Raw genomic sequence first — 26016 nt, forward strand, 5'->3', positions numbered from 1 at the left:
GCTTAATTAGGTCCCATCTATTTACCTTGTTGGTGCATTTGCTCTGGGGTTCTTGGTCATGAAGTCTTTGCCTAAGCCAATGCCTAGAAGGGATTTTCCTATATTATCTTTTGAATTTTTATGGTTTCAGGTCTTAGATTCATGTATTTGATTCATCTTGAATTGATTTTGTATAGGCTGAGAAATGAGGATCCAGTTTCATTCTTCTACATGTGGCTTGCCGATTATCCCAGCACCATTTGTTGAATAGGACGTCCTTTCCGCACTTTATGTTTTGGTTGCTTTGTAGAAGATCAGTTGGGCATAAGTATTTGGCTTTTTTCTGGGTTCTCTACTCTGTTCCCTTGGTCTGTGTGCCTATTTTTATACACGTACCATATTGTTTTGGTGACTATGGCCTTATAGTATAGTTTTAAGTTGGGTAATGTGATGCTTCTAGATTTGTTCTTATTGCTTAGCGTTGCTTTTGCTACATGGGCCCTTTTTTGGGTGCCATATGAATTTTAGGATAGTTTTTTTCTAGTTCTGTGAAGTATGATGGTGGTATTTTGATGGGAATTGCACTAAATTTGTAGATTGCTTTTGGCATTATGGTCATTTTCACACTATTGATTCTACCCATCCATGAACATGGGGTATGTTTCCATTTTTTTGTGTTATCTATGATTTCTTTTCAGCAGTGTTTTGTTGTTCTGTAGTTTTCCTTGTAGAGATCTTTCAACACCTTAGTTAGGTATAAAGGGAGCATGGCACAGCCACATGAACATCACCTGTCTCACCTTAGCTGATGGCAGCCAAAAAGAAGTTTGCATTTTTTTTGACCAATTGCTTTCATGAGTGCGTTTCTAATCTCTATGCTAATCTCTATGCTAAAATGTTAGTCCTAGGACTTTCCTTTAATAGCTAGATGAGCATCCACTTTTATCCTAGTTTAAAAAAAAGTATGGAAGTTTGTGTGAAAACACAATCTGGAGACAAGTAGGAACATATTGAATACATACTAGATTCTAAAACCCTTGAACACAATGACCTGGTTTGTCTGTCTTGCCTGGCACTTAATAGATATTTCATAATGACTATTATTACACATTTGCATGTATATAGACATAAATGGATAGATGTATAGATGTAAATATTGGCATACAATTTTAATCAACCACACAGCCAATTCAGTAATTTCAAATAGAAAAGCTTAGTATGTCTTAATTAAACAGCAATATGCTGCCTGTAGTATCCATAAAGTATCACAAATTAGTATGGACTAACATAACCAAAATAATTATTCTGATTAAGCAAAGAAGAATCACTGAAGTATTACTTACTCTAAAATTAATTCTGTCCTAAAGTCAAGGTGGTTTACGTAACTACCCACCATTGCTGAAAAGAAAGATATGACATTCATTTCCAAGCAGCTGCAACAGGCATATTTTGCAAAGTGGGCATGGAGAGAACTTTAACTCATTTGGTTGTGGTGTTCCAAGTATCTCTGGAGTATTAATAACAGCCTTAGTAGAACTTAAAAAATCACAACATTTTCCAATCATACTTTATACAGCACTTACTTATAAGAACGGCTAATAATTTTTTTAAAAAATTAAGAAATTATAATCTTTAAAATGTGTAAACACTGTTTTACATATAATTAAGCTGGTTTATTTACAGTAGGATATTTTAATAGTGCTTAAGATGGTTTAATGTATTATAGATATCTTAAAGTAAGACAAACTATCTCATTGTTCCCAAATTTAACAGAGGGATTCTGATGTTTTATTGAACAAAGTTTGAGAAATGATTCCCTGTGCTTTGAAGATGAAAGTTTGGGGAATTGCAGAGATTCAGAACTTTATGTAATTACCATGTGAACCTTAAATAAATAAATTTTGCATTTCAAAATGAACCATATTTGGATAAATGAATATTGGAAAGAGAAGTGCTTCAGAATGAGATGATAAAAGGAGAGTCTCCACTTTACCCATACAGAATGAGGACAGAGACACTTCTCTTACAAAGATCTTTAGGAAAAAGAAATTAAAATAAGGCTAAAAACTTACCATACAAAGATCTACATAATAAATGTAGATTTATTTCATTGTGTTTGTATATATATTTTTCTTTTTAATAAACAGAAAGTGGACGTTTCTATAGTATGTGTTCAGTCATTTAAAAGTATATATATATTGAGTTAGATCCTCTGGTTTTGCCTAAGTGACTTGGCCACAAATGGGTGTTATCAACTAGTATTAAAATGACCATGAAATTTTATGTCTAGGAGTGTACAAACCAGATAACAGCACCAACTATGGAAGGATTCCTGGATGAATCCTTTTCTGTTTGAGTGAATCACATGGCATAGTATGATTTAAATGAAAATAAAAATCATCTAAGTGAATTCTGAGTAATCATAGTGAAAAAAAACAGGATATCAGATAGAAATTTCACTTTTAACAACAGAGAGGATGTTTTTAAACTTATGTAAATATTATTGTTAAGAAAAAAATGGTGAAATATGAAAATCATTTTTTATGTTATTTGAACACAAAACAAGTGTTTATCAGGTTTGTATTTCAATATATTTTTTTCCTTTAATTTTTTTTTTTATTTCAATAGCGTTAGGGGCCCAAGTGTTTTTAGAGGCCGGGCACTGTATCCCTATACTTTAGGAGGCATAGGCAGAAGGATCAACTGAGCCTAGGAGTTCAAGACCAGCCCTGGCAACATAGCAAGATCCCATCTGCACAAAAAAAATTAAAAATTAGGTGAGCATGGTGGCATCTGCCTGTAGCTCCAGCTACTTGGGAGGCTAAGGTGGAAGGATTTCTTGAACCTAGGAGGTTGAGGCTGCAGTGATCCATCGTGGTACCACTGCATGCTACCCTTGGCAACAGTGAGGCCCTGTCTCAAAAAAAAAAAAAAAAAAAAAAAAAGCAATAATTAGTGGTTTCCTATTACATGGATGAATTGTACAGTGGTGAAGTCTGGGTTTTTAATGTACCTGACAATCACATAGTGTACATTGTACCCAATAGGTAACATTTCATCCTTCACCGCCTTACCATTCTCCCCCTTTCTGAGTTTCCAAGTCCATTTTGCTACTCTGTATGCCTCTGCATACCCACAGCTTAGCTTCCACTTATGAGTGAGAATATGTGGTATTTGTTTTTTCATTCCTGAATTACTTCACTTAGAATAATGGCCTCTGTTCCACTTAACTTGTAGCAAAAAAACATTATTTCATTCTTTTATATGGTTAAGTACTGTTTAATATATATGTACACACATGTATATAAACACATATATAATACACACACACATACATACATACACACACGTACCACATTTTCTTTATTCACTCATCAGTTGATGGGCATGTAGGTTGATTCCATATCTTAGCAATTGTGAATTGTGCTGTAATAAATATGCATATGTAGGTGTCTTTTTGATATAATGAGTTATTTTCCTTTGTGTAGATACCTAGTAGTGGGATTACTGGATCAAATAGTAGAACTACTTTTAGTTCTTTAAGAAATCTGCATGCTGCTTTTCAGTACTTTATCTCTTTTGTGTGATAATAATTCCTGAAAAGCAAGAGTGTGTCTGGTTTAACTGTTAAGTAGAATACAAAATGTATTTTAATCAAGAATGTTCATTTAATAGATAGTTTAAAATTACAAACTTTGCTTTACCAAAAAAACCGAGCTCATTTCTGTTTATTTTCTACATAGTTCTTCTACCATGGTTAAAAAAAAAAAAAAGAAAATTAGTGTAGCAATAAAGTTGAATAGCAGCAATATAAAAGAATTTAACAGAGAATATAAAGTTTAAAATACCATAAAGAATTTGGCTTTAACTAGAATAAGTAAATGAGGAATGTATGATATAAAGAATTCTTTTATCAGTATTTATTTTTAAAGTTCAAGCAATGACTGAACCCACAGGGTTTTTATCTGTGGAAAAGCATGATTGCAAATACAGTCATTTATATAACCACAGAGGATGAAAGATATGAAAGGAAAATTAAATTTTCAATGAGGCAATTGCCAACCAGTTTCCCATTTGAAATACACTAAACTAGCAGATGCACAAAATATTTTTTATTTCCATTTTGACCTTCAGGAGTCATACTATTTGTTGATAAGACAGCACACAGGAAATTGAACAATATCAGTAATAATCACTATAAATCAAACTTTATGAATATGAAATGCCAGACTTACTGATTTTGCTGACCATATAATCAATTTTTGGTTTTGAAAAATTCATAATACATTTTTAGACTGACAATAAAATATTAGACTGACTCATTTTAATTAAAACATAAATTTGATATCTTTAGAAAGAAAATAACTTTAGAATTTGTATTCTATTAAAATGCCTTGTTTTTGTGCCTCTGAAAATCTTAGAAACCTAAGGTGTTGCTTTACAATGCTAAGAGTAAATTTATAATCCACTTATGATTTTAGGGTTTCATAGTCTGAAGTATCTTGATACAATACTGTATGTGATTTGGAAATTTGGATTCATATTAATAAATTCTCAATTTGGGAAGTCTAAACCACATAAATGTTGAACAAATGTAATCAAGTTAATATCACCATAGGAATCATTTTCCTATCTATAAATGGGGATGTTAAAAAATGTAAGCTATACAGATCAGGTTATGTTAATGGGACAATAATTGTATGATTGAAAATACTTTCAAATTAATCTATGATTGGTTAATATTAACATCAAATATATTATTCAAATTTGGGTAATTAAAATGAAATTTGAGTGGACTGATTCCTATAAGAATAGTTCTTTTTATTTCATCAGCTTATTCCTCTTCAGACAATCATTGGTATCTGGATGGAATTTGTAACAGTCCCTGTTAGTAAAGGACCTCTGCCTTCATCACTCCATGATGCTTCTGTCCTACATTGTCCTCCAGCGGGCAGCTGCAGAAATGTAAGCTAGCCTAAGAGAGGTAAAATTAATCTATCTATTATGTTTTTTTAATCTATGCTAATGTATATTTAATCTATGTATATGTATTATCAAGCCAGAGATATTCGAAATGGAACTCTTCGGGTCATAACTAAGGAGGGTCATAACTAAGACCAGCTTTAAATCAGAAAACGAAATCTTGGATTGAGCCAAATCAGTAAGGTTAAAAAAAAAAAAAAGTAGAAGAGCAGATGTAAAGCCAGAGAGTCTGAAGCACATTTTGTAAAAATAGGAAGTACATGAGCACTATGGGAAATCTAAGAACTTATCTTCATAATGTTCCTTTTGAATATATCCGCTGAGTGTGGAGAGACTTAACATGATGAGTTGCTTGCCAATCTATAAATGGATCCTCCTGCCAACCAGGGGTGAGACTAGGGTTCCTTGAAAATTTTCCTGTGTGAATTTGCCTTTCTGCGAGATATGCATGGGAACATAGACATGGAGTAGTACTTACTGAGCACAGGTGTTTCCAGGCTGTGTTGACCTATACCTTCAAACATTGCAAAATGCCATAACTGGCTTGGCAACTCAAAAAAAATGGGGACAGAGCTGAACAAATAATCTGGTTCTTCTTTCCCAATAATCCCAACAGGTTAGAAGATATAGGCACAGGTAAAAATACCACAAGTTACGATCAGGATAGACCATAGATCGTATGGTAAATGTACATAGGTTTAAGTAAGAAAGGAAAAGAGCTAGAGAGACAAAGTTTAGACAGAGGGCAGAGGGGTACTATATGTTAAGCAGTAATACAATGTTTACGTTAAAATTCATAGACCGAAAGATATACCCAATTTCGGTGGAGATAACACAGAGAACATAAAATTTACATTGTTTTAGCAATATATTATGAATGGTCCAATAATATGTTAAAAATATAAGATTTGTGTCTTAAAAATTATTTCTGGAATACTAACAGTATGATAATGGTAAGATATTCCTTCACTTGAAATCTGCCTCTTTTAAGTGTCTTGCCATCTGGATTTCCAATTTCTGCCTGTCCTTGAGTCAAAGTTTTTCTCATGCTAACTCTCATCATTATAGTTATCAATTCTGCTGCATAAGCTGGACACTCCTTCAAATCCCAGCCTAAATTTCTTAATTTTATCTGTTGATTCATTTATTCAAATGCATTTATGAAATGTTGATTTTGATAGGTACTGTGAATGGTGCTGGAGATTTATGTCTTCTCTATTCATATTTCCACTGTCTTAATTCATTACCTCATAATTCTTCAGCTAAATCTTAGCAGTAGCAGCTGTGTTCTGCCAGATTCTAATTATGGTCTTTTCAATCTTGTCTCTTTATTATTCCTGAAATGATCTTTTTAATACACAAACCTGATTATGCCAAATATTCAAACTCTGTAGCATGACACAGAAAACCCACTGTGATATATTCTCTGCTTACTGTTGCAGTCTCATCTTTTGCTGCTCCTCAATTACCTCCACCTTCATCTCCTGAGCTACCTCCATCCCAAGAACATGAACTTCTCTTTCTCAACACTGAGCTTCAGCTCCCCCTGTCTTCTTTCATTTTTGCATCCCTATACATCATCTTTTGTTTTTTAGGATTCATTTCTGATGGTACTCCTCTAAGAAACCTTCTCTAGCCAAACACTCGCAAAAAGGCTTGTTTAGAAACTCCTTCGATAGGTTGTAATAAACACCTGTGCACACCTTTATCCTAAAGGTTTTTACACAGTATAATTACTGTTTATCTGTTGCATCCCACTTTTGGTGGCAGAGAATGTATCTTGTTTGTGCTTGTCATATATATGTGTCTCAAAAATTCTGATGGGAGAATTTCTAGAAGAATATTTCATTTGGGTAAATATTAAACATCTGAAAAAGTTGACAGGCTGAAAATTATATCTGAAAAAAAATGTTAAAATGTAACAGACACAGCTGCTTCTCTGGGCATAACATGAATGTGACAGCAAGTTCCAGTTGAAAAAGAAGTAATTACAGGAAATTTCAGTCAGAGACACCTTGCTTTCTTGTAGTTAATGACAGCAAAGTGACTAATGTGGGCAAAAGTCAGCATTCAGAAGGAGAAAGACAGAAAATCAGTTAGGAAAGTCTCCACAATGAGGTCCTGACTGAAAATCATGACTAACTTCATCTAATAAAACAAGAGGAATGTGGCTAAAGAAATACACAGGGCTGAACAGAAAGCTCTATGGAAAGGTCATATATAAAAAAGACAAGTTAAAAAAAGTGGAAAAAAGAGCATTACAATATCAATAATTTAAAATACTTCAACATATACTCTGTGTGTGTGTGTGTGTGTGTGTGTGTGTATTCTACGGCCATAATTCATACTTAAGGGACATTTAATAAACATAATTGGAAATACCTAGTATGTATTTATCTACTTTAACAAGTATTTTAACATTTTGATTATTAATAAAAATTTTATTGGTAAAACGTGTCTTTCAAAATTTGCTGATTGACTAGTAAAAAGCAAAGAAATGGTTCTACAAAAAGAAATGGTTGGAATTTTCCTTCTCCTGAATAAATAATGTATAAAAGTCTGGTAAGTGTATACACATGTATGCTTTCCTATTTAGTTACAGTATTTCATTTAATCAGCTATTTATATTGCCATGGACTCACAGATATTTTATAATTTGGGTTATATTATATTGCTGTATTATTATTTTTTTGCCCAAATTGCTCCAGCTTTGGCCACTGGAAACTCTTTCAATTGTCACCTACATCTCCTTTACATACCCTATTCTTTTGTTTTATGAGCACTTCCTTTTTTATGGCTCTAAAATTGCTCCATGCACACCTTGTATATTTCATGCCCCAGTACGAGAATTGATCATTTCTCCAAGAAACACTTGCTCCTTTTATTGAAGAATAACATTAAAAACCAAGATGTGATTATTAACTGTTCTCATTGCTATTAAAGTGTCATTGCTCCCAGATCTTATAAGCAGACAGAACCAGGAAACAAATGTATATAATCTGTGTAAATAGACATTTCTATAATTATCTATGTATCTATCATCATCATCTATATTAGGTTAAAACATTAGCTCATATGGATGTTGCTAATGCTACTTCAGTACCACATGAGTCATTTCTACCCTTCCCTATTGCCAATTTGAAATTTCCCACTCCAACAGTGAGAAACATAGTTTCCCTTATTTATATTTATTTTATCCATGATTTTTAAGCGCACTGATATCCATATACTGATTCAGAAGATTGTTTGCTATCTAAGTGTGCACAGCCAAATCCTATTGCTAAAAAAATGTTACATTTCATGACACGTGCTATTGAAGCACTAAAGGGACAGAGGATCAGACGTCATCCAGATCACAAAAGTTATATAATTATTCACGTTCACCTGCCAGTTAGCAGCAGAACATGTGTCAGAGTTTCATCAGGGTGACAACAGTAGCCTTCCCTAACTGTAATTTTGGAAACTAGTCATATTTACCCAAAAAGAGTCTAAGAGTTGTGCATGCCCAAATTGTCTATGTCAGTTTACAGTGTAACGTACAATCAAGAAGAAATTTAAAATTTGATCTGGGTTTGTAAGAATATCACTAGTATCAAAGGTGATTTCTGAATACATTTAGATTTATTTTTAAGTCCTGGATATCCTTGTTAATTTTCTGTCTGGTTGATCTGTCTAATGTTGACAATGGGGTGTTAAAGTCTCCCACTATTATTGTGTGGGAGTCTAAGTCTCTTTGTAAGTCATTAAGAACTTGCCTTACGTATCTGGGTGCTCCTGTATTGGGTGCATTTATTTTTAATAATAAGGTCACATAAAGAATTTTTTTTTAGTTTAGTTTGAGCATGGAATAAGACTGGACTTATCCATACATTTTTTTTCATTCCAGAGCATCAACCAGCAATGGCTATCACAAAAAGAATGAATGACATTGTGATATCTCTCCTCTCCTTCTATTTTGCTTCTGTCTTTATCGAAGAGAATACTCTTCAGATGAGCTGGACTGGTGGCTCACTCTTGTAATCCTAGCACGTTGGGAGGCTGAGGAGGGTGTATCACTTGAGATCAAGAGTTTGAGACCAGACTGGCCAACTTGGTGAAATCCTATCTCTAATAAAAATACAAAAATTAGCCAGTCTCTGTGGCAGGTGCCTGTAATACTAGCTACTTGGAAGACAGAGGCAGGAGAATTGCTTGAACTGGGAAGGCAGACGTTACAGTGATCTGATATTGTACCACTGCACTCCAGCCTTGGCAACAGAGTGACATTGCCCCACTACGCTCCAGCTTGTCTCCAAAAACAAAAAGGGGGGGGAAAGGGAGAGGGAGGGAGAGAGAGAGAAAGAAAGAAAGAGAGAGAGAGAGAGAGAGAGAATACCCTTCAAATATGAAAGAATATGTTAAACTTAGATAAGAACAAACTAAAGAATAAGATGGTTAAGAGAAACTGAAGGTTAAACCTAAGCTTTGCCAATGAGATTAGGCCTCAGTCTAAACTGCATTCTGGAGTACTAAGTCAAACTTCAGAGGAGATCTCAGAACTACCAACATCAATATTGTTGCAAGAGTAAAGATGTGCTTTCAAGATGTTCAATATAAATATAGACTAAATGTATTGTTTTTGTTTGAATCCAAAACAAACAGATAAGCATGTGTGGAAGTTATAACATCACATATTCTGTGTCTATGTAAAAGAAAACTTTTTAATAATATTGGATGTTCAAAAATGTAAAGAAATGCTGAAAAGATAGTGAAAAACTTATCCTTTTTGTTTGTTTGTTTGTTTTTGAGATGGATTTGTGCTCCTGTTGCCCAGGCTGGAGTACAATGGTGTGATCTTGGCTCACCAAAAACTCCACCTCCTGGGTTCAAGCGATTCTCCCACCTCAGCCTTCCAAGTAGCTGGGATTACAGGCATGCACCACCACTCCGGCTAATTTTATATTTTTAGTAGAGATGAGGTTTCTCCATGTTGGTCAGGCTGGTCTAGAACTCACGACATCAAGTGATCCACCCGCCTTGACCTCCCAAAGTGCTGGGAAACTTATCCTTATAATTGCTCCAGTACTTATGAGATGAGAGATAATTGTACAGAAAGCACCCTTCATCAGGTTGGGATTAGATGGCCTCTAAGCAGACCTCTAGTTTTAAGATATTATTGTCCCTTTATAGCCCATCTCACATGCATGGATATTATAAAATCATTTTTAATTGTACTGCTAATAAGCTGTTATGTTCCTCTTTTGCCCCTTTTATTTTAACTCTGCTGGCTATAACACTGTAACTAATAAATTTGAAAAATTCTGTATATATCTTTAGAAAACACGAGTGGCTCTGAGTAGGTGCTAATTCATCGTGCTTGAAGTTGAGCATTCTTTTTAGAGAAGTTCTCTCTTGGTGATGTTTTCATTTAGAGTTTAAAGCACGTGTTGGTGTTAGTAAGTCCTTAGAAGTAAAGGTATAATAAAACAAAAATATGAAAAATGGGGACCAATGGGCTTCTAACTTTATTTTTTGTCATCATCATTATCACTTTACAGAGAGGGTCTTCCTGTATGGAAGCAATGCAGCTCTAGGTCACTATAACCTCAAACTCCTGGGCTCAAGTGATCTTCCCACCTTAGCCTACTAAATAGCTAGGGTTACAGGCAAGCACTTCCATAACTGGCTAATGTTTTTATTTTTATTCTTATTTTTGTAGGTATGTGGCCTCACTATGATGCCCTGGCTGGCCTTGAACGCCTGGTCTCAAGCAATCCTCCTGCCTGTGCCTCCCAGAGTGCTGTGATTATAGGCTTGAGCCACCACCACCATGCCTGGCTGGACCCCTAACTTTAACAAAGCCCCTAACTTAGCTAACCGGCAATAAGTTTAATAATTAAAATGACATAGAAATTACTTAATTCAATGAAAATTATGAAATAGATAACTGGAATAAATTATTTATTGTCTGTACCTATATTAGTATGATATTCAGAAAATGAAAAATTCATTTGAAAGAATTATATCTGATTTGATATTATTAAAAAGGAAAATGTTTAAATATATCTGTGAATTAGATATAAATTGATAAGGCCCTACCCAAAACAAAACAAACAAAAAAAAAAAAACCACTTGTATTTAAATAAAACATATACATAGAAACTTCTCGAAAATTGTGGGGTTTTTTCCCAATGAAATAAGAATCACCTATTTAAGTCCATAAGTTTAAAAACATGGGATCATAATTTTTTAATATGGTAGGAAGTTAAAATTGCATTGCATTTATTCATTTAGTAAATATTTATTGCATGCCTAGTCTGTATAAGATGTTGATACTGTATTAGGTGTTGAAAATGGAGAGAAAACAAGACAGAGCCCCTACCCCTTTAAAGCTTATGTTCAGCAGAAAAACAGCTATTAAATACTTAATTACGAAACTCTTCACTTCATCATAAAGAAAGATACCCAAGATAATATTGAGATTGTTATCAAGGGAAGTGTCTCAAGACCAATGAGAGAAGAATCAAAAGTCCTTTGTGGAAATGATCACTGAGAAGAACTTACGTAAGCATAAGAAGAAATTGGTCAGGCAAAAAATGGGTAGAAAATGCTTTCAAGAAGATGATAAAATATGGAGAGATCCTGAAGTAAGAAGGATCATGTGCATTTATGAGACTTAAAATGGTTCCTGTTCCTGGGATGCATAAATGGGGGACAAAGAGACAATCCTGTTTAATGACCCTGGGATTAGGCAGGACTAGAGCAGGAACAGCAACATAAGCATGTCTTTCCATCTAAAGTTCAACCAGTATAGCTCTTCCAAAGTTATTGCTATGATAACATTCGCATAAAATATGTGTAGTTGTAATTTCTTGATTCCTTTTTTGTCTCTGTCATGTTTGTTAAACATCCAAATCACAGATGGTGTTGTATGTACGTTTTCAAATCTCATGTAAAGAGTTATGAACTACCTTGAAAGTGAGATATATTAAACTTGAATACAATAAAATAAACATAAATAGCCCTTTTATTATATTTTCACTTTTAGAGCATAGTAAGTGACTTGCAAATAAATACAAAAACAATATATTCTTCCAGAACAACATCAAAAGGTTAAAACTAAAATCTAGCATATGCTATCAAATGCAGCTTAAATAAATAACATTTTAATATCAAGCATGTGATATAATTTGGAAGACAGAGACAATGAATATATTGCACAGCACTGAGACAAAATAAAGATATTTCAGTGTGAATATTTTCTTTTCAAAATTTTACAGATGACTTTCCAATTATAAAAATAAAACTTTTCTTCAATACAGGTATTATAAATGAATTTTACACTGTTTATTTTAGAATAAACAGTGGAGTCTAGAAAGAGAACAATTGTCTATTAATTAATTTATATTGTCCAATTTAATAATTATTCACAGTTTTACTTCTCTGTTCCCCTTGCTATTCACCTGTTGAGAATTAAATTGTTTATTTAGACCATTATACAAGAATAAGTAGGGAAAACAAGCAAACAACCCAAAAATCCTACCTAAAATAAATGTCTTTCTTTTTCTCTATTCTCAAGGAAACTATTGATTAAAGAGACTTGGAAATGAATAATGGTAAATAGAAAAATTAATTTCTACCCAGAAGTGTCCAAATGTTATCTAGTACAAACACTTTCCTCTTATAAATAAGAAAACCGAGACTCAGGGAGGTTAAATGATTTATTCATGGTTCTCTAACTAGTTATAGCAGTTGATTGATTTCTGGTTTTCTGGTTTCTAGCTCTTCCCAATACAATCTGACCACAATTTGACTTTGCCATGTTATTCTTTTTCCATGTAGTAAACAAGTGGCAGCATATGGCTGTCCAAACTGAAATAATTTTTTTGAAATAAAATTCACCCAAGACCCTTGTTTATAAAGCAACAACTTCAAAAGAATCAATTAAAGTTCTGAAATAATGAGATTTAGAAAAAAAGAAAAAGCCAGCAAATCAATGGACCAATATGGAAATGTAAAGAAGCTAACTTGGCTGTCATTTAATCTTTATGTATTCCTTCAAGCGGATAATCTTGGTGTTATAAGTAAATGAATCAATTTTGCTACATTTTACATCCAATGGTGTCATTAAATATGCCAGGGTCAGAGTGGGAGGTCTTGGTTAGTTGTCTATCAACAAAGTCAATAAACATATTGGTATAACTTAATTGTTCTGTAAAGGGACACAGTTTCATATTTCTTATTAAACCTATCCATTAAGAGAAAGTAAACATACAAGTCATGGGGTGTGGGGGGATAGCAACAGGGGCAGTGAGTTCTAAAAGTTCTAAAATTACCTTCTTGCACCTTGGTTTTAGACCCGCTGTAAAAATTACACTTAAGTTTTTACTTACGAAGTAAAAAACAAAAAAAATCTTCAATTGTGGACTGATTTATGATACTGAGGACAAGCCTATGGTAACACTGCTAACATTGATGGTGAAGGAGAATTATATAAGACAGAGTCTGGCTGAGAAATCTATGAGCATTCCTTAGCCAATCATGATACGTGTAACTGGAAGAAATGGCCTCAAGCACACTGAGATTGATGACATTATATGGAACAATTAGGAATAATATTTTATATTTTCCAACTCTTGCCTAGATAAAAATTTTTAAATTTTATTTTATTTTTAATTGACATAATAATCTTTTATATTTGTATGGTAGAATGTGATGTCTTGATATGTGTATCTATTGTGGAATGGTCCATTCAGGCTAATTAACACATCCATCACCCCATATGTTTACATTTATTTGTGGTAAGAACATTTAAAATCCACTGTTTCAGCAATTTTGAAATATAAAATACATTATTGTAACTATAGTCAACATGCTGTGCAGCAGATCACCAGAAATATCTTGATAAGACACATGTCAAATTTTAACTCAACTACCACTCTCAAACACATGAAACACAACTACATGCTGCTAAACCAATCAGATTTCATTTAGCCAAGATAAGATATATCAGAAGAGTTGTGAAAAAAAAAATCCCACATGAACAAAGATGGTCTAACAAAAAAAATAAATTTGAGCATTTCAATAGCTACATACTATAAGAAATTTTTCTGCTAATAATAATGTTAACACATTCTTTAAAAAACTAGATAAATCTAAGTTTGGTGGTTTTACTTTTTAAAGGATGTAGAAGTTTCATGTTTTTCTTTTTTCTATTTTTAGGGGGAGGAGGGTGGAGTCTTGCTCTGTCACTCAGGCTGAAGTACAGTAGTGGCGTAATCTCAGCTCACTGCAACCTCTGCCTCCTGGGTTCAAGTGATTCTTCTGCCTCAGCATCCAGAGTAGCTAGGACTACAGGCATGCACCACAACGCCCAGCTAATTTTGTGTGTGTGTATTTTTAATAGTGATGGGGTTTCACCATATTGGCCAGTCTGGTGTCGAACTCTTGACCTTATGATCAGCCTGCCTCAGCCTCCCAAAATGATGAGATTACAGGCATGAGCCACCATGCCCGGCCATATTTTTTTATTAAAAGAAACTTCATGTGATATTAGCAAAAAAAAAAAAAAAAAAAAGTGGCAATCCAGTAGAATACAACTCAGAAGCAAAATGTTTGTCTAAAGGAAAAGTTTAACATACAAAAGTTATGAGCTACTTCATATGGTCTGTTTTCTAGTCATTATAGATCAAGATGGTCTTAATTAAATAATTAAATAGAGATGCCTTATTGTGAAACATAATACTGCTTTTTTTAATTGTACTTTATGTTCTGGGGTACATGTACAGATCATGCAGGATTGTTGCATAGGTACATACATAGCAAGGTGGTTTGCTGCCTCCATTTCCCCGTCACCTATATCTGGCATTTCTCCCCATTTTATCCCTCCCCAACTTCCCCATCCCCTGCTGACCCTCCCCTACCCCTCCCTCCCAACATAATACTGCTTTTTAAAAGATGCTACTGTATTTCCTAACATTTCAGCATTAATATATTTGAAAGAAGGACTTCAGAAAAAATGTATGGGTCTACATTTTGCTATAACATATTATGACTATTATGATTATAAATAACAATGATTTATATGATAATGTTAAAATATGTTGCACCATTTTTATAATGATAATTCATAATATGCAAACACATGATATTGGAAAAGTATATGTTAAAATGCATATTTCTTTTTCCAATTTAGATATTGCTTTAAGAATTTTATTGACAATTCCATCTGTTACGATGTTGGCAAAGATAAATACCTTCAAATTTAAATTCAGAAAATGCTAGATAAGACTATAAAAATTAAAGAGCAGTTGCATAGTTTGGAATACAAATTATGTGAAAATATTTATTATAACAACATGACTAGTGATTTTGCCAAAATGAAGGAAATAAATTTTATAAATCAATAATTTGTAAATGATGTTTTTCATTCAAGTATCTTCAGCACATCAAAGAAGGCCAGACATGGGCAATATTAATTAAATTGAGTCATTTTTAATCTTGACTTGTTGCCAATATTTAGTAATATAAAAATCATACTTTTTCAAGTTTGTATCTATGAAAGTATATTTGTATGGGTAAGTAAGCAGAACATATTTTATGTAATGTCTGTAGCTTGATATACATCTTTTAAGTATTTAGACATAGGTGGGCTTCCAACTGTAACAGTGCTTTTGCTTACATAATTGTTAGCTTTCAGGCAGGAGTTAAATTGGTAAACTCAGTAGAGAAGAGAGGCACAAAAAGAAGAGAAAGTATGTAAGACATTAAAAATAGTATATATAATAGGCTAAACTTACTAAGGAACTTTTTCCATTTAAGAAACTGAAATCTTTCTGAGATACTAAAACATTGAATATATGATAAAATGAGAAAAGGGGATGTAATAGTAGAGGAATGGTAAGTATTTTATGTTATATCCACAAAATTAAATGCTATACAGCTACCAAAATTAAAATTTTAAAACCTATTAAATTCACAGGTAAATGCCTACAATATAAATTTAAGTACATAGTAAGAAATAAAACCAGCTTTATACTCTAGTCTGGATAATCTCCTTGTCTTTGCTTTTGCGCTCATTGTGATGCCTCTCTTGGGCTCTGTCTCTCTCTTGGGTGCATTCTACCTATGGATTTATTTATACATATAAAAGATACAAGTAAGTAGTCTAAAATACAGGTAACTTGTAAACATTTTTATTTGTTTTACATTGTTTTCTACATTTTCTGAAATAATACACATTACTTTTATAATAATAAAAATATGCAAGCTATTTTGTTTTATGTTTAGGGAAAATGATTGCTTCATTCTTAAGAGGCTTAAAATACCAACAATAACTAATCTTCTCACCTATATCTTAGATGAAATGAAATTCATAAAGCATCCTATTAACTGGACTTCAATTTTATATCAGTTAGGGATAATCTGTTATGCTTTTCTTTAATCTCTCACAGTGCCTAGCCCATTATTTTAATATGATTATGCCTCTAATAAAAAGGTACTTTAAACTTCTCCACCATAAAAATTAGACTTCCCAATATTAGGGTGAAATTGAAAGGAGAGGCACAGAAAATAATCTAATGACAACAAAAGATAAATTGAATTCCTTAAAAATCAGTTACTTTATAAAAATGACAAACTATGTTGTGAAAGGAGCATCAGGGTAAATTTTTGCTGTTCTTAATTCTACTTGTGAAGGGAGAACGCCATCAGTATCTGGAGACTTTGATGAAGCAGATGAGAGGGACAGTATGTACCATAACATATGTGCTTAATGACTTGCTGTTATCCCCATTAATAACATGTGAGAAGACAGGAAACACAGATAGATATGTATGCATAACTTATATAGTAGGATCCTTTCCAATCTTCCCCAAATGACAGAGGAGTGACTTAGAAAGACGAAAGTAACTCAGAATTTACCCAGAAATAATCCAGACTCTTCTGACCCCTGTTTAAAAGAAACTTAGCACCAAGTTGGATCTCAAAGGTAGTTTTATGCAAGGGGCTTTTTGAGTTAATGTTTTGAGAGCTATTACAGTTCAGGCACTCATTTGTTTTCTACTCTTCCCTTTTGTGTTGTACTCTACGGTAAAACAAGCACAGGATGTTTTCAATGTTAGAAGTCTGTGGTTAGAGGCAGCATTTAGATGGGTAGACAGCAGAGCTGCAGAAAATATTTGAAAGGCAGTACTTTAATTATCTATTTGTTGCAAAACTGTTTCAAAATTTATTTGCTTAAAATAACCACTATTTCTTTGCCCACAACACTATGTGTTGGTATTTAGCCAGGGCTTAGCTGGGGAACTAATCTCAGTTCCATGTGGGAATAAATGAGTGCTACTCATGCATAAATAGTCAATTGGCAAGTTGTTTTGTGGTTGGCAAGTCACAGATGGCTTCCCAGGACCCTTGACCAGGATGATTCTGTTTTCTGCATAACTTTTCCAGGAGAATAGCCAAGACTTCTTAACATGGAGTCTGAATTTCAAGAGGGCAATCCTCAACATGCCAGCACTTACCAAGCTTCTGTTTGAATTTTTTTTGTTGTCCTTTTCACCAAATTGCTGGAGGAGGGTGTGTGTGTGTGTGTGTGTGTGTGTGTGTGTGTGTGTGTGTGTATCTTAACTTTGTATGTATAATTAAGTGTTGGACATATACACTTCTCAATCAGAAAATACATTATATATAACACATTACATGTATACATATACACCATATATATTTGCATATACATAAAGGATTCTTACTCTGCATCAATAAATTGTATAGATATTTAATTATACAATGGACTTTGGGGACTTGGAGGATAGTGTGGGAGGATGGTGAGGGATAAAATACGATAAATTGGGTACAGATATGCTGCTCAGGTGACAGGTGTACCAAAATCTCACAAATCACCCCTAAAGAACTTACTCGTGTAACCAACAACCTGTTGCCCATAAACCTATGGAAATAAAAATAAAACAGTAAGTATACAGATATTTATCTACATATTAATCTAAACTGTAAGAGACTTTGAAGAACTTTTATCTGTGAAAATTCCATAATAGTTCAATGGAAAAAGAAAAGTCTCATGTTAGATGGACTTCTTTTATAAATTTTCTTTATATTATTTTAAAGAACTTTACCACTTCTATTTACTGTTGGTTGAAAACTAAGCTTTTCAGAAGATATAAGTTAACTAAAAAAATTTGGCACTTCTCTTAAGAGAAGAAACACTAAGCACATAGTCTTCTCATTTACTTTATTTCAAATAAATATTTCAACTGTATTTTGCTCAAGAAAAATTCCTCTAATTTCCAGAGATGAGTTCCAGATTACTAATAAGAAGTATTTTATCAGCCTGTCGTCTCATTTTAAGTGGCCTGTTTTTCTGTTTTTTATTTATTTTTGGAAGAGTTTGAAGTTTGCGTTTACATTTTAAAGTTCAAAATAATAGTTGCCAGTGTTAAAAGATGGATGAGGGAATGGTGGGTGTGATTATTGAAGGTTAATTGGAGGCATATTTTTAAATTTATGAAGTGAGTCTGTATCCTGATTGCAGGAGTGGTTACAAAAATCTACACTTGTGATTAGATGACATAGAACAATAATACATCAGTAAAATAACAATTGTATCAATGTCAGTTTCCTTGTTTAGACATTATGCTATAATTATTGATACGCAGAACCTCTGTGCCCCTATCTTTTCAGCCTTCTATGAATTATAAGTATTTCAAAATAAAATCGCTAAAAGTTGCCAAGGTGTGATTGTGCATGTGTGCCTGTATGTGTGGACGTCTACAATGTTCCTGCTCAGTGATTAGTACAATTTTTTTAAAAATTAGAAAATGTTTAATCTAATTTTGTTGTATATTTTATTCTCGCTATTCTCCTATTTTTCCTTTTTTTCTGGGTTGCTCACTAAAAGGATCACTTTGTAGACAACATATTTTAATTTTTTCCCCTTTCTTTTTATCTGGTACATAATCTTGGAAAAGAGAAATAAGTAAGAGTACTCTTATACATTTTTTTAAATTTCCACTGTTAAAAAGACTGAACCATAAAATTTTACAACTACAAAGGAAATAACCTGCTTCTTCTCTTAAGTCATAGGCCAGATATTGAAATGACGTATAAACTAAGATTCTTGATGTGTTTAGGTTTAGATATTCTCTGATAACTTGTTAATGCAAGCTTGTTGTAAATTCCTTCAGACTAGAGATGTTGAATTTTAATATATATCTCGTGAACTATAAGCTAATTCAGTTTTTAAATAATTCTTAGAAATTGAAGATCGACAGAGGAAAAAAATTTGTTTTAATTCAGAAAGTTCACATATTACCTGAAAAATAAGTTTATAACCTTCCTAAATCATATTTCAACTTTTCATTATTATTTAAAACAGACTGCATGAACTTCCACACAAATATAAAACTTTAGATATATAAAAACAGACACTTTCATTAAAATATTTAACTAGGGGCCTTAACTGTTTATATTGTTTGGCAAGAACACACAAGAACAAAAATAGTTATATTTACTAGAGAAAAAATGAAAGTCAAAATAAGTCTTTGAGGAAACCTTAACTTCATTTTGATTAATCAATTGGAAATTAATTCATTTTTTGTTTAGTTCAAATGCCTGTCATTTTGTTTTCTGTACATACTAAGACACTTTTTAAAATATAACAAATGATTTTTAATGCAAAGATACTGTTTCATGGCTTTCACTTTATTATAATTATTTTAAATATTTAGACAGTGACATTTTTAATTGGTTGTATTCTTCTCCCAATGGATATAATATTCTGCCTCCAAAATCACTCAAAGTTAGGGTGAACCAGAAACTGTTCAATAATATGCCTAATTTTCAAGTTTGAAACTTTTCTGTTACTTTCTTGAAGCTTTAGATATGTCATTAGGACTATATAGAACCCTGGAATAATTTTTTTTCTAATATCACAAGGAAAGAAAATACCAGTCAAATAAAATACCAAAAATAGGTATCATTTATGACCAGTTTATTTTCTAATAATATTTTTATATACATAGAATATATTACAATACATTTTGAAAGATACTTTATCAGTGTGAACAAGTTAACTAGTTTTCATAAATCTAAATTATTAACAAAAAATTAAGCTTGAAAAGAACCATACGCATTCTCAGTTAAACTCATTTAATTCAAAAGTCCTAATTACGACTCCTTGTCATTTGAGGCTGAGGTCTGATAAAATAAACAAATAGAAAGTTAAACATTAAGTGTACCTTCCACTAAGATAGAAAGGATTGAAAAGAATCCTATTTCCATTTTATAGATTAGCTAGAAGGGAGTAATTTAAATGGATTTGGAAAATCAATATTGATGAAGATCTGTATTTAATTACATAAAACATAACTATGGCATATTGAGTGGAAAAGTAGGTATATTTATTCAACCATAATACACATTAGGAACTAGGTTTACTGGTCAGGATTCAGTTCAGAAATCAAAAACCAATCCAAGCAAGGCTGTGAGGGCAGTGCTGAAATCTGTTACAAATGTGGTGGAATTAGGGAGAAGACGGTGTCACCCAAAGATCAGGCAGGAGTTTTCCTGCTTTCATTACCGAAACTACTGACGCTACTGCTAGGGGCACATAATCACCTATAGTTACCACCAAGGCTTATGCTAGAATCAGAGGCATAACACCTTTTCCCTCCCAACAGGAATCTTCTTTCCAGAGACTACAATTGGCAGAACCTATCCAATCCTTGCAACACCCAGCTGCAAGGGAGTTTAGAAAATGTAATTTTCAGGCTTCCAGACAATGCAGAAATGTTAGAATAGAGATGAGTACTAATAAATATTTCACAAAGGGCAAGCAAAGGTTTTGGCTGTTCCCATGTGGAAAGCTTATTTTCCCAGAAGAAAAACATTATTTAATCTAAGACAAATGCAACATTGTATATATCTGCATTGGCTACTAAGAAGGAGAGATAGATAGTGCTGTAAGACTATATGGGATGAGGAATTTGTCTAGAAAGAAGTGATAGAAAGGTTTCTTTGATAAAATGACAATGTACCTGATACATAAAGTTGTCATATATGTTAAGTTGGGAAAGAATAGATGGAAAAAATATCCAAGGTAGAAAGATCTTTGTAAGATAATATGTACATTTAAGGTACCATTAGAAATCCACTGTGGCTAGATCAGAGAGTCAAAGGGAGGGAGAAGTATGAATGGGAGTTGCCAGTGTGGATAAGTTATAAAAGAATATGTAAAACAACATACTGCTTATGTAAAATAATATACACATTTATAATATTCTGCTAAGATATAAAAAAATCCTTCCTACATTAGTATATTCACCAGTAAACTAAAGTAAAAATATTCTTTGAAATGGCAACACAATTTTGCTGAATATAAAGTTTTTCTACTTCTTTTTTCTCTTTCTATTTTAACTCCTTTTTTATAAACTTTTTTTCTTTCTTTGTGGTGGTCCATTTTAAACATTTTTTTTCTTCTTCTCTGACACACATATTTGATCAACCATCTCCACTGGGAGAAAATATCTTTTTCAATTAAAATTCAAGTCGATTTTCTTCAACAAAAAGCAGGTTTTCCACATCTTTTCACTGCTTATTTGGATCACTGCTTCATATTGGGGCCACACATTTTCAAAAGACAGGAAAGGCAAAAGGGTAAGAAATGAAAGGGAATTAAATTGGTTACAATCTGTAAAAGTATCCAAGCTTCCTTTACCCTTAATTAGGCTGAATTTTAAGAGCACTAGAACTATGTTTCTATAAATATTTATGCATATACATTCAATATACATATATTAATGTTTAAAGGTATTTCCAATGCTCAAAGAATCAATACACTAATAATACACTGAAACGCTGTGCCAGAGCAGACTAGTAGGCTCTTTCTAGAGGGCTGCTCCCAGGCAATAGGCCTCAATCTCTAGTCCTTGATAAGATTTCTGAAGAAACCAACTTTAATTCTTTAAAGATCTTGATTTTGGCTGGTAACAGTGGCTCATGCCTATAATCCCAGAAGTTTGTGAAGCCAAGGCGGGAGGATCATTTGAGCCCAGGAGTGAGACTTTATTTCTATAAAAAATAAAAATGAGCTAAGCATGGTGGCTCTCACCTATAGTTCCAGCTACTCAGGAGGCAGAGGTGGGAGGATCACTTGAGCAAAGGAGGGAGAGAAGTTTGCAATGAGGCAGGATCACACCATTGCACTCCAGCTTGGGCAACAGAGCGAGACCCTGTGTCAAAAAACGCTTTTTTTTTTTTTCTTTAGTCAACAGAGGCTTAGATTCAAGCAGTCACAGTTGAACATTTGACCTAAGGTTTGTGTTTTCCCTATAATTTGTTAAAGAAACTGGGCCGGCATGCACTCTGCATAACAGGAGTTCAACTTGTTCTTTTGGTAAATGCCTTCACGTTTTACCTTGTTTCTCAAAAGGACGAGCTTCTGAGGATTCATTTCAAATAGAAATGGTCGATCTAAGAAACTTATCAGAGAGTGTATTAAGCCATTCTTGCATTGCTATAAAGAAGTAACTGAGACTGGGTAATTATTTAAAAAAAAAAAAAAAAAAGAGGTTTAGTTGCATCACAGATCTGCGGGCTGTACAGGAAGCGTAATGCCAGCACCTGCTTCTAGGAATTTCTCTGGAAACACAATCATGGTGAAAGGCAAAGCAGGATCTTGCACGTCGCATGGGCAAAAGCAAGAGAGAGAGAGGGAGTGGAGGAGAGAGAGAGAGAGAGAGGGAATTTTAAGCAGCCAGATCTCATGGGCACACTATGGTGAGGACAGCACCAAGGGGATGGTGCTAAACCACTCATGAGCAATCTACCCCCATGACCCCATCACACCCCACTAGGCCCTACTTCCAACACCAGGGATTACAATTCAACATGAGATATGGGAAGGGACAAGCTATATCAGAGAACTACCCAGAAGCTTTTCCGTCGTCCATACCAGCCAGAGGAGAAACAATAAATAGGCAGAAATTATGTGGGTTTACCAACATTGCTATACATTAACAATGAGAAAGGGCAGCATGATACAAGATCACCCACAATCTCTGTCATTTTTCTTATTTCTTACAGAAATAAGAACAATTCTTACAGAATAAGAACAGCAGCTACTTTGCTGAATGGCTCCCTCACAACGTGAAAACAGCCGTCTGTGACATCCCACCCCGGGGGCTAAAAATGTCGGCCACCTTCATTGGTAACAACACAGCGATCCAAGAGCTCTTCAAACGCATCTCCGAACAGTTTACACCTATGTTCAGGCGCAAGGCCTTCCTGCACTGGTACACGGGCGAGGGCATGGATGAGATGGAGTTCACTGAGGCCGAGAGCAACCTTAATGACCTGGTGTCAGAATACCAGCAATATCAAGATGCCACAGCTGAAGAGGAGGAGTTTGAGGAGTGCACTGAGGAGGAGGAGGTAGCCTAGAAGCTTCCTTTTCTAGGTAAAGTGGGGAAGCAGTGTAGATTCTTTAGTGTGTTCTGATAACCATTGTCATTACACACTTCTTTGAGTCTTTACATCTCCTCCTGCTGCATTTTAAAGCATTTTCATAGTAAGTAGTTTGACCTAATAAAACATTTCTATAGCAAAAAAAAAAAAAAATGACAATTCTGTCATTTTTCTTATTTCTATTCCTGTTTATTTTTATTTTTATATTATGTTTCAAATGATTATTATCTATATTGTCTCATATATTTCTACTAATCACAGTAAAATAAAATTGCAAATTTTACTAATTTCCTCCACCCAAGTTTGATAGATAATAATTTACCACTATTGGTAAGAAAGAGCTTTTATTCGAGTGGTATTTTTCATCTTTTCTCCCTTTCGAAGTATCTCCAAGCTCTCTCATTTATTTCTCCTTAAATTTCTCTATATAACCAGTCTCCTTTGATATTATTAACTGATTTGATCTTTAATCTCTTCTGTGGTAGCTTCTTCTCATTCATTCAGTTAATACTATCTTTTTCTCATTCAGTTAATGATATCTTCAGCTACCTTTTAATTCCCATGGTTAAGTGCTTTTCTCTAGAGAATATACGTATAATTTTTCACCTTCTCATTCATGGTTCTCTTCTGCAATTCAAGGGGCTATGAGTAGACTGCAGACAACTTTAAAACTATGATCAGAATTCTTTGTGTTGAAATCCAGGCATATTTACAAAGATAATCAGGAGCTGCCTAGCTACATACAGTATCACCAGGAAGATGATGGTGACTGTAAATAGCAGAGGAAGCAGTAGTAATATTGGGAGGATGCTTGAGATAACTGTAAATTAGAGGAAACAGTATTGGTGTTTTCCCGGTAGCTGTGGTGTGGTACTGCTAGCAATAGCAGACTGGTTGTAATTGCAATGGTGAGAGGATTTATAGGGCTGGCTTGGGAGGTGTTCTTGGGACATGGTGGCTGTGAGAATAATGGTGATTAATCTGAAGTCCTGAAAAACTCCCTAACTGTCAATTTACACCCATCTCCTAGCTTCTTCCTAGTTATGTCACTGATTGTGACTAGTAGTAAGCAAACACCACAGCCCCTCTCTTTAAAAGAAAAAATGTTCCTACCTAACCTCACTGATACAGCTAAAGAAAGGAAGGCACACTCCTACATTTACAATGTAAACTAGAAAAGCATTAGTCTATAAAAACCTACCCTATAGGGATTCTGATACCTCTTCACTTGATTTTGTGGGTGAAATGATAAAATATCTTTCTGTCAAAACATGGTAACAATAATATAACATTCACAAACACTTTATTCCTCCTTATCTCTCTTTGTCTTAAATTTGGTGGGCACACTTGGTCTGAAAACTGCTACTGAAGTTTGAAAACTTGTTTCTACAGAAAAATCAGCTTCAGGTTTTAAGGAACAGATTTACAAATTACCTTCCAAAACACAACATGGTTATAAAGCAGGAATTGACAACATCTGGTTTAAACAATGGGGTCAGAGATTTGTCCCGGGGTCACGGGAGTGGTTCTAGGACACTTTCCTGAACAACACTTACTTTATGGTTTGTTTCATAACCCCTCAAGGAGAAGCAGGAGATATTTCTGTTGCATTTTGTTTTGACTGTAATATTTGACATAATTTACGTAGCAAGCACAGGATGCTGACTACAACAGACAACAAAGACATGGCCAGGAATGCTAAGGTTGGAAAGTCACAGCTTCACACAAAATGGAGCATTTCTCTCTTATGAAGACTTAGAATCACACTTTGCAGAGAGGACTGAAGCAGAAACACCTTTAAAACAATTTACTAAGAATATTAAACTGAAAGTGAACCTGGAACTGCCGCAAATCCACAAACTAAGATATCTCTTCAAACAGAAAAGGACTAAAACAAGTTTGGCCTCTACAAATAGTTCTCCACCCTGAGTCATCCTTTTCAAAAGAAGCATCTGTCATGCAATCTCTCGGCCTTTGGATTATTTTGACGGACACCCAACTTTCTTAGAATAAAGACAGTATTATTTAAAATGGCCAGAAGTTCCAGAATGATCTTGCCTCAAACCATCATCATCCCCAGCCTTGCTTCAAATCACTGTTCACTTCACGTAACTTTCCCCTTGCCGTTTTCATTTCACCTACCTCTGCCTTTTCATTTCCCCTCAGATAATTTTCTCCCTTTGCCATCATGAGGCTTTGTATGCTCTGTTCCCACTGCCTAAAATATTCCGTTTTCTTAATGATTCTTCACATTTCAGGAAGGCCTGCCCCTAATTTCCTTACCTAGGCCAAGTCACCCCTTGACAGTATCTTGTTACTCCCCTCCACAGCATTATTTACAGTGTCAATTTCAGACACGTGTAAAAGATTGCCCGAATAATGTGCTCTTCTAGAATTAAATTTTAATCTCCATAAGGGCAGGACCTGTGACTCTTATTTTTCTTCACTTACACTCCCAATGCTTATCACAATGCTAACACCTACTAGACACAAAACCAATATGTGCCAGCTATTGAAAGTGACTCTTTCCTACCAAATCCAGTGGAGTGCAGCCATAAGACACACAAAAAGTCATTAAAACCTGAGAAAAAAATGACA

The 26016-nt window shown here is 33.9% G+C and overlaps 1 protein-coding gene across 1 annotated transcript in view; it reads left to right on the forward strand.

Moving 5' to 3' along the window:
- LOC116556004 (tubulin beta chain-like) overlaps nucleotides 1-23571 on the forward strand; it is a 37375-nt gene extending 13804 nt beyond the window's left edge. The window contains exon 2 of the mRNA XM_032284948.1: nucleotides 23059-23571. Coding sequence (XP_032140839.1) covers nucleotides 23059-23394 — 336 coding nt within the window. The 3' untranslated portion in view covers nucleotides 23395-23571. The remainder of the gene's footprint in view (nucleotides 1-23058) is intronic.
- Nucleotides 23572-26016: the final 2445 nt, after the last annotated feature.

Source organism: Sapajus apella, unplaced genomic scaffold, assembly GCF_009761245.1.
Source record: "Sapajus apella isolate SASKATOON/1434 unplaced genomic scaffold, GSC_monkey_1.0 scaffold1, whole genome shotgun sequence".
Classification (NCBI taxonomy): domain Eukaryota; kingdom Metazoa; phylum Chordata; class Mammalia; order Primates; family Cebidae; genus Sapajus; species Sapajus apella.